Source organism: Myxocyprinus asiaticus, chromosome 5 (assembly GCF_019703515.2).
Source record: "Myxocyprinus asiaticus isolate MX2 ecotype Aquarium Trade chromosome 5, UBuf_Myxa_2, whole genome shotgun sequence".
In the NCBI taxonomy this organism is placed as follows: Eukaryota; Metazoa; Chordata; class Actinopteri; order Cypriniformes; family Catostomidae; genus Myxocyprinus; species Myxocyprinus asiaticus.
The window spans coordinates 40,966,444-40,980,464 of NC_059348.1; the positions used below are offsets into that span (position 1 = coordinate 40,966,444).

At 39.2% G+C, this 14,021-nt stretch overlaps 1 protein-coding gene across 10 annotated transcripts in view; it reads right to left on the minus strand.

The window, feature by feature from the left end:
* Positions 1-14,021, minus strand: part of LOC127440625 (apoptotic chromatin condensation inducer in the nucleus-like) — a 51,831-nt gene that overhangs the window by 14,932 nt on the left and 22,878 nt on the right. For 8 of the 10 annotated variants that reach the window (XR_007897168.1, XM_051697337.1, XM_051697335.1 and 5 more), the window contains exons 5-8: positions 10,426-13,803; positions 9,226-9,384; positions 8,429-8,520; positions 1,666-1,717 (exon numbers count right to left, since the gene is read on the minus strand). Coding sequence is in view for 9 of the 10 variants with exons in the window: in XM_051697337.1 (XP_051553297.1) it covers positions 1,666-1,717; positions 8,429-8,520; positions 9,226-9,384; positions 10,426-13,803 (3,681 nt within the window). In the remaining variant the exon portion in view is untranslated. The remainder of the gene's footprint in view (positions 1-1,665; positions 1,718-8,428; positions 8,521-9,225; positions 9,385-10,425; positions 13,804-14,021) is intronic. The other 2 variants (XM_051697333.1, XM_051697338.1) reach the window with 2 other exon arrangements.

Sequence of the window (14,021 nt, forward strand, 5' to 3'; positions counted from 1 at the left end):
TTACACAGCCTCTCGTTATCAGTCCAATCAACAGGTGCGTCAAGCCAACTCCATTGTGGCAATACGGCCATTGTTGCCTGGTGTGTTCCACTGCAGAGCAGACTCAAGGGCCTATCAGGTATAGCCATGGTGCTTGGGGATAGTGGTACAGATGCTGTAGTAGAGGTAGTAGTAGTAGTATGCAGGTACCAATAAGGGCAATGGAAGAGGCATGAGCACCTTTACAACAAAGCAATCAAGGGGGTTTTAAACATCAGCCAAAGTAAGAGAGTGCCCCCTGCTGCTTCTGTCTAGGACAGCATCAGCAAAGGTTCATTGAAAAGCTAAATCATGTCACCACAAAAGAAGTCAAATGCAGCAAAGAGCTTCTAAATGACCAAATTAAGCAGCTGAGCTTGTGATAATTAGGCTTTAACTACATGCAAATGAATATGAATAATAATACAAGCAAAGATAACTAGTGTTACAGGAATATTCTGGGTTCAATTCAATCAACAGCATTTGTGGCATAAAGTTGATAAAAAAAAAAAAAAAAAAAAAAAATTACAAAATCTACTCGTGCCTCCTTTACATAAAAAATAAAAACCAAGGTGACTGTAACGCACTCAAAATGGAAGTGAATGGGGCCAATTTTTAGATGTACTCCAAAACTTTACCTTCAATACATTTAATGAATGTCCATGGAATAAAATACAACAAAACAACAAAAAATGCCATAAAAAAAAAAAAAAAAAAAAAAACATTTTTTACCCTCCGTTGATGTTTTTTGCTTGTCACAAATGTATAAGTAGTAGGCTATTTAAATAGAGACGCAGGTCTTGTTGTCCCCCCCCCCCCCACAATTTGCAGAGTTGGGGAACATACTTTTAAAAGTGTTTTTACATTTTTGCATTACTGATTTTTCTTGCTGAAAGCAGTACATCGCTCTGGTGATCTTTTTCTCTACAAGAGCAAGTACGCAGAGAGCGATCAAGCGAGAGAGCGCGTTCTGCAGGTCTCAGCCAGACAAATCATGTACGGACATCTTAAGATACTTAAAATAAAAACTGATGCGCTGTATCAAATATACAATGTATAACAGACCTTAATGTAGAGAGTGCACAATTATTCATAAACCACGCAAAGCCAAATCCCAGATATTTTAGGCAGTTTTTTTTTTTATTCCAGGCGGACACTTCTTTTCGGGTCCGAAAAAGAGGATGTATTGTCACTCTAGTTTACGGATTAGCTTCGTTCACTTCCATTGAGCTTTATTTTAAGAAAAGGAGGGACAAGACTAAATAAATTTTTGTGGTAATAAATAGAATTAAATACTGTCCACTGAGCTTAACTTGTATTGCATCTGAAATATTCCTTTAAACTCATCAAATTGGTATGCCCGCATGTGTTTATATCTCTACACTAACAGAGAGCAAAACCTGGAAAAAAAGAGGGCTTGGTGAGCTTGATGAAATGTTATAAAGCCAAATATTAATTTCTTTGAGGCCGCTATGCTTATATATATATATATATATATATATATACACACACACACAAAATAAAGTCAAAAGGGGATGGGTGACATCTTTAATAAATATGGTGCTTTCTTATGTGGAGGTTGCCTATAGCACCCTATCCTGGAGCATGGTATACTTAGGTCGGCCCAGCACTTCTCTGTGCTCTTACCTCCTCACTGCTATCTGGAACCTCGGCCATGACAGCTCCCTTCACCTCACTACTGAGGAATAGAAGAAATAGAAGAGGAAGGAGGGTCAAACTCATTATTTGTACTTAATTGCAACAGTATAAATTGATTTCGCATCAGCAATTTTTATAGTTAAGTGATGATCAAATATTAATAGCCAAAATGGTCTGCGGAACTGTACTCAGTATGGTAAAGTCAGATTCATGGTCAATTACAGATGGCAGAGGTACAAAATAGACCATGCTCATTTATGTATGATCACTTTAAACTGAGTGTTTGGTTAATAGCTCTGAAACAAAAACACTCTAAAAAAAAATCAACAATAAACACCGTCTCCCAAACAGACTGATCAATCTGTAAATGCCACAAATAATTACAGGCCTATTTCTACATAAGTATCATCCAAAATCAAACACCCGCTCAAGCAGTATTAAAACATCAGTATCTCTATGCAATATCTATAACCTTGCGACTGCAGTTTCACATTGACCTCCAAATTAAAGCTCCAGGCTACACGCGGAGTAAATGCACTGCTCATCTCTCAAGAGTGGAGTGACGCGTGGCGAGGCTCTTTCATCGCCTCACAACGTTCAAACGGCCGCCAAAACAAGCAAAAATATGCATCGATACAAATAAAGTGCGAAGTGATTCTAGCATATCGTAACCACACAAAGAGACGTAATACAAAACACGCTACGCCGCACTGTCGGATGGGAGTAAATGAGCGCTGAGCAGCATCTGTCCTCCTCCCTCACCCGCGCGCAGTATAATGCACAGCGAGACCACGCACCTATCTTCGCCTCTAATGACTAGAAACGGACAGGATTTCGAGCATTCATTTAACACCTCTCACTCAAAACTAACAGGCCACATTGAGCCCCGTATTATTGGCCAGACAAACGCGCAATACTGCCATGTTTGGATGAGAGAAAGGGAGGTGCGCGATACACTCACAGCAACAGGACCCCATTACCACCGGCTGAGAGGCAGCCGCACTCAATGCCTGCTCGTAATTTTCGAGAGGGTCCTCGCTGCTGACTGTAGCGCGATGACGTGGTGGATGTAATCCTCAGTCAGACACAACTACTTAAAACTTGTACAAGAATATTTGTAATAAAAGCATCAAATTTCAATTTGGTTTTGTTTTAATTCTACATTAAGGCACCAGACAAATTGTTGTATCATGCAATAAAAATGCTAATAGAATATTTATTGACCTTACTAATATAAGTTTATACATTATTTAATTATTAAAAATATTCACACAAACTATTCAAAACAATTTAAATCTATAGAGCAATACTACAGTCTATGCGTGTAGAAGGCACCTCTACTATATTTTATGCTCATAAAATGTACACTGAAATGCTTTCATTCACAAACTCTTATAGAAATGCTAACATGCAGTGTAATGACTGAGCAGTAAATGTGCCTAATTCATGAAACATAAGCAAAACAAATGTGTGTGTAAATGCATGCTTGTGTAAATTGTTCCATTTAAATAAATGCCACAATTTACACTATAATTGTTTTACTAACAATTTGCTCACAATTTTGTTCTGCTCATGTTTCATGAATAAGGCAAATTTACTTAATTTTCATTAACCTGTGTTGTTTTTTTATGCCCTTAAAGTTTTTTGGCAATGTAAAAGTCATTAGAACCTTTGTAATAAAAAGCAACAAACTTCTATTTCTATTTATGGAAGATTCGTTATTCATAAGATGAAATGGTCAGAATTTTTTATTTTTTTTTATATTTTTTATGTATTTGATAGAACGGCAATGTTATTATAAGATGGTAGAACTTTGTAAAAAATAATAAAGCAAAAAGATATGTTAAAATGTCTGATTTATCTAACAGATTATCTTTCTTTTGAAACCCCTCTTATTTTATTACTATTATTAACCTACTTTTATTGTGTTTTTGTTATTTTTGGTTTGTTTTAGTATGTTTGCATTGTATCTGAACATGTTTAACAATATTGCCAATGTTGCCTCACACAAGTAATTCCGCCAACACCGCGATGACGTCATTTTTGCCACGCGCAACCTCGCGAACTCGGCGAGTATAAACCAGGCTTTATGCGTGGGGAACATTATTACTGGGTACGTTATTACTTAGTAATAAAGTATTGCACCAAGACATTTGTTTAATATAGCTTAGCTTTTAAAGCTGGTCATAACCATGGATTTCGTAAATTACTTTTCCATGTTTTTTCTCTTCACCCACAGAAAACAATATATAAATTAAGCAATATGCTCCTCACTATAATGTGCTGCTCATTTTAACATCTCCTCTGCTGTACATAAATGCCATGGGGTGAATTATTTGTATTTGTATATTAACATGTAGTGGTCAAACACACTTGGAAGTATGCAAGAGTGAAATTAAAGTGAATCTGGAGCGCTTTAAAAATAATGCACTCAACACATGGAACCAAATGGAGCTCATCTGTTACTTTGAGCACAAGATAAAGTTGTGGAGCACAGAACCACTCTGAATACACTAATAATGCTTATACACAATATGCATAGACTTTGAAGCAAACAGCTTGATTTATCCATTCATTGATTTAAATCGTCATAGCCCTTTGTGATTAAATAATCACACAATGTCATACCACGATTTTATTTTAATTAATTGTGCAGCCCTAATATATAAATGTGTGTGTGTGTTATATGAATATACAGTTAAAGTCAGAAGTCTACATACACTTAGGCTGAAGTCATTAAAACTCATTTTTTAAACCACTCCACAGATTTCATATTAGCAAACTATTGTTTGGCAAGTCATTTAGGACATCTACTTTGTGCATGACACGAGTAATTTTTCCAACAATTGTTTACAGACAGATTGTTTCACTTTTAATTGACTATAATCACAATTCCAGTGGGTCAGAAGTTTACATACACTAAGTTAACTGTGCTAAGTTACTAAGTTAACATCAGATATTGATGTCAAGCCTTTAGGCAATTAGTTTCTGATAGGCTAATTGGAGTCAATTGGAGGTGTACCTGTGGATGTATTTTAAGGCCTACCTTCAAACTCAGTGCCTCTTTGCTTGACATTATGGGAAAGTCAAAAGAAATCAGCCAAGACCTCAGAAAAGAAATTGTGGACCTCCACAAGTCTGGTTCATCCTTGGGAGCAATTTCCAAAGGCCTGAAGGTACCATGTTCATCTGTACAAACAATAGTATGCAAGTATAAACACTATGGGACCACGCAGCCATCATACTGCTCAAGAAGGAGATGCATTTGGTCTCCTAGAGATTAACATAGTTTGGTGCGAAAAGTGCAAATCAATCCCAGAACAACAGCAAAGGACCTTGTGAAGATGCTGGAGGAAACAGGTAGACAAGTATCTATATCCACAGTGAAACAAGTCCTATATCAATATAACCTGAAAGGCTACTCGGCAAGGAAGAATTCACTGCTCCAAAACCACCATAAAAAAGCCAGACTACAGTTTGCAAGTGCACATGGGGACAAAGATCTTACTTTTTGGAGAAATGTCCTCTGGTCTGATGAAACAAAAATTGAACTGTTTGATCATAATGACCATCGTTATGTTTGGAGGAAAATGGATGAGGCTTGCAAGCTGAAGAACACCATCCCAACCATGAAGCATGGGGGTGGCAGTATCGTGTTGTGGGGGTGCTTTGCTGCAGGAGGGACTGGTGCACTTCATAAAATAGATGGCATCATGAGGAAGGAAAATTATGTGGATATATTGAAGCAACATCTCAAGACAAAAGCCAGGAAGTTAACGCTTGGTCGCAAATGGGTCTTCAAATGGACAATGACCCCAAGCATACCTCCAAAGTTGTGGCAAAATGGCTTAAGGACAACAAAGTCAAGGTATTGGAGTGGTCATCACAAAGCCCTGGCCTCAATCCGATAGGAAATTTGTGGGCAGAACTGAAAAAGCATGTGCGATCAAGGAGGCCAACAAACCTGACTTGGTTACACCAGTTCTGTCTGGAGGAATGGGCCAAAATTCCAGCAGCTTATTGTGAGAAGCTTGTGGAAGGCTACCCAAAATATTTGACCCAAGTAAAACAATTTAAAGGCAATGTTACCAAATACTAACAAAGTGTATGTAAACTTCTGACCCACTGGGAGTGTGATGAAAGAAATAAAAGCTGAAATAAATCATTCTCTCTACTATTATTCTGATATTTCTTAAAATAGTAATCATAACTGACCTAAGACATGAAATGTTTTCTACAGTTAAACGTCAGGAATTGTGAAGAAATGAGTTTAAATGTATTTGGCTAAGGTGTATGTAAACTTATGACTTCAACTGTATTAATGACAGTTAAGTACGCTACAGTAATAAAACAAAACATAAAAATTTGAATACGCATGAGCATTAAAACATCCACTGCACCACTAAAATCCAATATGCATGGGATTAGATCCACTGAATCACTGCACTACAGTCTGCATCAAGGAGTACTTGGAATTTTCACGGGCTCATATAATTGGCAACAAAATTATTATTAGTTACAATGTGACTTCCAGGCTTAGGAAAGTCATGGAAATTAATAAAATCTTTATATTATTTCTAAAGTGAATATTTGTAATAATGATTAAAAAAAATAATTAGCAAAACACAATATACAAAAATAAATAAATAAAATAAAAATTGATCACCATTTAAGTTATACTGTATTACATTTCTTCAGTGAAAATAGTTTTTCTATTTATGCTTAGCTTTAAAATATTTAATCCGATAGAAATTGCTCTTTGCAAGTGCAATTTTTCGAAAATGATAAAAAAATAAACTTGTCCAATAAGCACAAACCACTGGAAATGTCATGGAAATTCAGTGGTCAAAAGGTGTGGACACTTAGATGGTGAAGCAGCAGCATGAATTATTGTAACTGGATAAAGAAAATATGCAGTGTTGGGTAAGTTACTCTAAAAAAGTAATTAATTACTAACTACTAATTACATCTTCTACAGTGCAATTAGATTACTGTACTAATTACTCTGTCTGAAAAGTAATTGCATTACTTATAACTGATTACTTTCTTGAAACTGTTCTTTTAATTCTTTCAAATAATATCATATAAAAATCAAATAAATTATTCATGAACTGGCCAAAGAATTTAAGGGGGCTGCATTAAATAAGAAAACATACATTTTAACATTAGACATTACATTTCCATTTTAAATTCACTATTGTTTTATATAGAATTGTTCAATAGTCTATACAGTATTTAACAAAATTACATCAGAAGTAACTAATTAAATTACTAAAAAATTAAGAGTAATCCCTTACTTCTTCAATGAAAAATTAATTTAACTACAGTAATTAATTATTAGTAATGCATTACACCCAACACTGAAAATATGATCTACTTCTGAATGGAACGTTCAATGAATTACATGCAGATTTTATCATGAAATGCAAGAACATTTGTATTTGTCAATGGACTGCAATTTGTATACAACAAAAAGAGTACACTTTCATTACAAAAACGTACTCATCTACAAAAGGCATGGCTTTTCACATGCATTTAAATTTTTTACTGGCCCTGCATCCAAAATTTTGCATGCATGCTAGTATGAACAGATACCGGACATACTTCATTCGGGCATGTGGGTAATGACTCGTGACCCGAAAATATGACATAATAAAAACAACCGAATTATAAATCTACTCTGGTTTTGTTAAAAACGTACCATTTAAACACAAGAAACAACTTTGTTGCTTGCTTTTATAGTACTTAGTTGAAAAGAGCTGTCCGACTCACGGCTGGCTCACTGCTGTACTTTTAAATCCAACGTTTTGAATGTGACATCTCTTCAGCTCCTGAGGGATTACGGGATAGTAAAGTGTCCATTTGATTCAGAATTTCGCGTAGTTAATGGGTCTTCCGGGTATTTCTCGCTCACTGTTTTATGAATACTGAGGACTCTGACATACTATACCATTGGCATACTGTTTTTGGCATACGATCTAGTAGGGAAGTATGGATATTTGGACGTAGCATGGATCGGACACATTTTACTGAGTACAATGAGTAAATGAGAGATTCTCATTTATTACTCGGTAAATGAGGGATTCAGGAGGATCCTGACTACCATTCTTAGTACCACTCAATATCGTCCCCCAAAAGCATGCAGTTTGAAGTAGCTACATGCTACTTGTTTCATGTCTGAAGTGGAGAAAATAGTCAGCAATATGTAAACTAGTTAATAGTCTCGTTGTCATTTACAAGATGCTGTTTATACAAGGCAGCATGATTTTTATAGCTGCTGTTGGCATCTGCTTACTGTTTATGCAACTATTTTTAAGTGACCTTTAAATATCTGATGATTTTCAATGGATATCACTGCTAACATTGTCCTGAAAATTAAGCATGCTAGAACGATGCACACAACCATAAAATATGGTTTTGTGCGTTTCCAGCAGGTTTCTTTCTCAGTACAATGTTCCTCCAAGTAGTGTAGATTCCTCTCTGCTCATGAACAGTCAATTGTAAATGTCAGTTCACAACTGACATGGCTTAATAAGCAATCAAAATATTTCACCAGTGTCACATTGTATACCATGAACACAAATGAAATACTTCATTCTTATCCAACCTCAAAATTGACCACAAAATGCTTGAATGTCTCTCCGTCATTAACTGCCTCAGTAAAACAAGTTAATAAAAAAAGCTATTCATGCACTCCTTTATTGCTGGTACATTGCAGCAGACAGTGATAAAAAAGTAGCCTAGGACAGACCTCGTAGTGTCTTTGTTAGTGTCATCTTCCTCGATATCTTCTTTTCTTCCTCTCTTTTTTTTCTTCTCATCCTGCAGTTCAAGGCAGGGCTTCTGAAGTTGTAAAGGGAAAGTGCAGTGCAGAAATATAGTTATGAATGATGTTTGGCCATTGCGTTAAAGCAAAATTAGGTTGCACAGACGCAGATTGAGCCAAGTAGATGATGCTTAAAGAAACATCAATTCTCTGTTCCAAATCTGGTGATCTGCCTACCCAGGCAGCATTTTAAGGCATACTCCAGACGCGAAGGCTGTTCCAAAGGTAGGCAACTTAATTATGGTGCCTCCAATGATATCTTGTATTGGCCAATTTTCTGGCAGCATCACATGTATCCTTCATGAAAGAGGCACTTCCTTTAATGTATTGTGACAAGCTCAGTGGAAAAATAATGCAAGATGGTGGACAAAGCGAGAGAAATGTTGATATGCATATGCTTATAATAAAAAATAAAAATTTAACAAAAACAAAAGTCAATTTATTATTTTAACCAATATTTGTGTGTGCTGTGTCTCCTGTGTGCATCCTGAGGTGCTATTTACATGATGCACAGAGTTGCTCTATATGTAAAGCATTTCAAATCAGTCTCTTATAAGGTTCCATTGCAGTTAGGATGTTGCCTTAAAAGACAGTTGACTACAGAATGTGGGCAATAGACAACAAGGAAGCTCATTAGGTTTTGAAACAGAATCTGGTACAAGACCTAATCCAAGTCTGGGAACCAAGCTAATTTTGTTATCCAAAGCTGGTTGATTACTGACCTTGGTTTGGATGACATCCTCATTGCTCACTTCTTTCTCCTCCCGCTCTGTGAAGCTTCTTTTTTTGCACTTGGATAAAGAAGGTTTTTCAGTCACGACCACAGTTTGGCCATCTTTTTGAGTGTGCTGAGATGAGCTGTCCTTCTGTATTTCTTTGGACTGAGGAGGATGGAAAGTAAACTTTTAAGCTCTGCTTTTGTTTGTATCAGTGTGCATGTGAGTTTAAATTTTCTTTTTCAATTCATTTTGTAGTAAGAGAATGAGATTGACCCACATGAAACTAGTGTGCCATGCAATTCGAACTGAGAAAAAGTGAATTAAAAACAATTCAAATGTTGCATGTATGATGATAATCAACCATAGCTGAGGTGCATTTGTGAGACATTCGCGTTTTGTAAATTAGGAAAAGGGGAGCATGAATGTTCTAGTGAAACGGTAGGAGTAAAAAAAAGATTTATTCATCTTACTTATTGAATTTAGATTTTGACCCACTACTGTAGTGCATTAGGTCAACATGCAGAGGAATGTAATTAAACACGCAGAGGAGAGTAAAAGTCAAAGACAACGGTCAAGGGTAAAAAGTAGAATCACGAGATGGAAAAACTCTTTAAGCCCCATTCACACCAGAAACAACACACAGCCACAAAGCGACACAATCTCATTTATTTTCAATGAAAACGAGACACGAGCGACAACGACTGTTTGTAACAACATTTGGGTGTGGCGAGCGACATTCGGGAGCAACTTTCAATGGGAGAGAAGGCAGTGGAGCTCACGTCATTCATTTTCTTTGACATACTGGTGTCGAATTCAGGCAAGACAGAGAAGTTATAATGTTGCAAGGGATTTCACTATTCAGTATCGTTTGTCTGTAGCCAATAACGTTGGAGCAACAAAAGTAGGAACGCCCACTAGCAACTTCACAGTAGAGACAATGTCGCTGGAGGTGTGAACAGGGCTTTTAAGAGCTGAAGCCATCAAAGTTTATGCAACTATGCCAGCTCTCTAATGCTCATTTGTGCTGAAGAGTTTTCTAAAAATATTTTGAGGAGCACTTTAATGTAGATTTAGGCTCTTTCCTAATTGATGCCTGATGGTTAAAATAATCATACAGTTATGTGAAATGTTTCAAAAGTGTTTAAAAAGAGAGAGAGAGCGAGTGGGACCGATGAAAAAACGAGGAACCTTTGAATCACTCACCCTCCTACCACCTGAAGTGGAACGAGTTTTCTCCTGGGAGGAAGATGATGAACTGGAGGATCGCGAGGAGGATGAAGACCCAGAGTCTGAGTCAGAGGAGGAGGAATCACTGGAGGATGATGATATTCTTCCTCTCTTCTCCACCTCCTTTTCCCTTTCCCTTCCTCTTTTTTTCTCCTCTGGTGGGGCTGGAGGAGGTTTACCATCATCCTCAACTCTGAGCATCTGACGTTTAGTGTCTTGACTTGCCTCATTATCATTTGGCCCTTTGCAAGACTCTGAAACCACGGTCTTCTGTTCTTCTTGATCTTGGGAAGCCAACTCTGGTGTCTTGCTCTCTAGGCCATGGGATGCTGAAACAAGAACTCCCTGCATCACAGTCTGTGGTGGTTTTTGAGGGGCCTGAGCAGCATCTTTTTGCACTGGTTCCCCAGGCTTAGATGCAAACGGAATAGAAGGTGCTTGTGGGTTAGGGCTGTCTGAGAAGGTACGAGGCCTCTTCAACACAGATGTTGGAGAGGATGGGAGAGTCGTCGTCCCTGGAGCATCTCTGAGGAATCGGGACTTCTTATAGGACGACTGAATGAATAATGGTGTCGGTGACTGTTGTGAGAGAGGCTCTATAGATCGAGCATCTTTGCTGACACTTTGCGATTCCCCTGCCTCCTCATCAGGCTTCTCTGATTGACTCTCAAGAGAATGGGTAACTGAATGGGAGAAACCACAGATCTCACGAACACGTTTCAATGGAGGAAGATGGCTCTCCCTTTCTCTCTCTCGTTCCTCTTCTTTGTCATGTTTCAAAGTATTTTCTTTTTCCTCCTGCACACTCTGTTGTTCCAGCAGTCTTTCCTTCTCTTCCAGGGCCCTCAGCTTCTCTTTTTTTAAAGACTTCTCTTCTCTCTCTTTTTCCAACTGTCGCTCCCTCTGCTCCTCTGCTTTCTTTTGTGCCTCTCTCTCACGCTCTAGAGCTTGTTCTCTCTGCATCCTCTCTTGTTCCAAAGCTTTCTCCTTCTCAAGTCTGTCTCTCTTCTGCCTCTCCCTCTCCTGTATCTCACGTTCCAGAGCAATTTCTCTTTCTTTTTCCAAAGTCTTTTCTCTTTCCAGCCTCTCATGTTCCTTAGCTGTCTCAATTTCTTGTCGTTTTCGTTCGAAAGCAGCTTCCTTCTCCAGTCTCTCCTTCTCTAAAACTTGTTCTCTTTCTTTCTTCAATTTTTCTCTTTCTAAAGCTTGCTCTCTTTCTTGCCTTTCTTTGTCTAATCTTTCTCGCCTTTCTTTGTCCAATCTTTCTCGCCTTTCTTTGTCCAATCTTTCTCTCTCTAAAGCTTGCTCTCTTTCTTTCCTTTCTTCTTCCAATCTTTCTCTCTCTAGAGCTTGCTCTCTTTCTTGCCTTTCTTTCTCCAAAGCTTTCTCTCTTTCTTTCTCCAAAGCTTGCTCTTTTTCTTGCCTTTCTTTCTCCAATCTTTCTGTCTCCAAAGCTTGCTCTCTTTCTTTCTCCAATCTTTCTCTCTCCAAAGCTTGCTCTCTTTCTTTCCTTTCTTTCTCCAAAGCTTGCTCTCTTTCTTGCTTTTCTTTCTCCAGTCTTTCTCTCTCCAAAGCTCGCTCTCTTTCGATCCTTTCTTTATCTTGTCTCTCTCTCTCCAGTCTTTCTTTCTCTAAAGCCTGCTCTCTTTCCAGTCTTTCTTGCTCTTGCCTCTCTTTCTCCAGTCTCTCCCTCTCCAAAGCTTGCTCTCTTTCTAGCCTTTCTTTCTCCTGCCTCTCTTTTTCCAGTCTCTCCCTCTCCAAAGCTTGCTCTCTTTCTAGCCTTTCTTTCTCCTGCCTCTCTTTTTCCAGTCTCTCCCTCTCCAAAGCTTGCTCTCTTTCTAGCCTTTCTTTCTCCTGCCTCTCTTTTTCCAGTCTCTCCCTCTCCAAAGCTTGCTCTCTTTCTAGCCTTTCTTTCTCCTGCCTCTCTTTTTCCAGTCTCTCCCTCTCCAAAGCTTGCTCTCTTTCTAGCCTTTCTTTCTCCAGTCTCTCCCTCTCCAAAGCATGCTCTCTTTCTAGTCTTTCTTTCTCCAGTCTCTCCCTCTCCAAAGCTTGCTCTCTTTCTAGTCTTTCTTTCTCATGCCTCTCTTTTTCCAGTCTCTCCCTCTCCAAAACTTGCTCTCTTTCTAGCCTTTCTTTCTCCAGTCTCTCCCTCTCCAAAGCTTGCTCTCTTTCTAGCCTTTCTTTCTCCTGTCTCTTCCTCTCCAAATCTTGCTCTCTTTCAAGCCTTTCCTTCTCCAGTCTCTCATTTTCTAGCCTCTCTCGTTCCAGGGCTTGTTCTCTCTCCAGTCTCTCTTGTTCTAAAGCCCTCTCTCTCTCATCCCTTTCCCGCTGTAAAACCCTCTCTTTCTCTTCCCTCTCCCGCTTCAGAGCTTCTTCACGTTCCTGTCTTTCCCGTTCCAAGACTCTTGCTTTTTCTTCTTCCAAAGCCCTCTCCCTTTCCTCCCTCTCCTTTTCAAGGGCTATCAGCCTCTCTTTCTCTCGTTGTCTTTCCCACTTTTCCTGCTCCTGCGCTGTGGCATCACCCTCCTCCATCACTGCTGTCCTGACAACAGTAACAGGTGTCTGACTGTGTGGTAAAGCACCAATTACTCCTTGGTTGGAGATCACAGAGCCAGGGTAGGACAAAACTGATGCTGCATTACCTGTGTGGGTAATTGCAGAAACACCCCCCTGTTGGTGGCTTCTTCCTGCGTGTCCATCTAACCCCTCCCTTTCTCGCTTTCCTGTCCCAGAGAAAGCTCCTTCAGACTCCATCTTTCGTGCCAGTAAAGTCAGTGGGCCTGGTTTGCGTCCTGTAGAATCACCTGCTGGTTCAGGGCTACTGCTACGACTGCCACTACTCGAACTACCAGAACTGGAAGAGCTAGACATGCACTGCCTAGAAGGGGGCTCTCCTGGACTTGGGGGGCTCTGTTTAGGGGTGTCTGGGAGGGGGAAAGAGAGTTCAGGAGGTGGGGATGGGGGAGGAGTGGGCTGTCTGAGCTGCTGTGATAGTAAGGGTATATGTTGGGGGGGTGGCTGTTGCTGTTGCTGTGAGCCACCAGAACTTTCCCTCACCGGTTTGCTTTTTGCCGGTTCTGCTCGGCGACTCCGCCGAGTATTCATTTTCCACTCCTCATCCTCTTCATCACTGTCTTCCTCACCTTCGCTGTCATCGTCGCTATCGACTGGTACATGGCTTGAGGTCGGCCCTCTTTCACCAACAACCCGCACTGACAAAGAGGCTATTGCAGCAGGCAGGGCAGGTGCAGAGTAGGATGGCTGCCCGGGCATCTCTTTCTCTTTTCTGAGCTCATCACCCTCACTTGCTGTGGTGAGAGGTTTGTGTTGATCAACTAATGAGGATGCAGCATCCTAGTAGAGAGAGAGAGAGAGAGAGAATTGTGTTGGACTAAGAAGGTAAAATTCAGACCCAAAAATGTCTCTTCTGATTCAGAGTTAACACAATCTAAAGCATGCATCAAATGATGCCAACTAAATTACTTAAAGACAGCCTACATATTTTCAACCACACATGGTTTACCCTAAATATGAACAAAAACTATTGAAGCAAAGGTTTATTAATGATATTT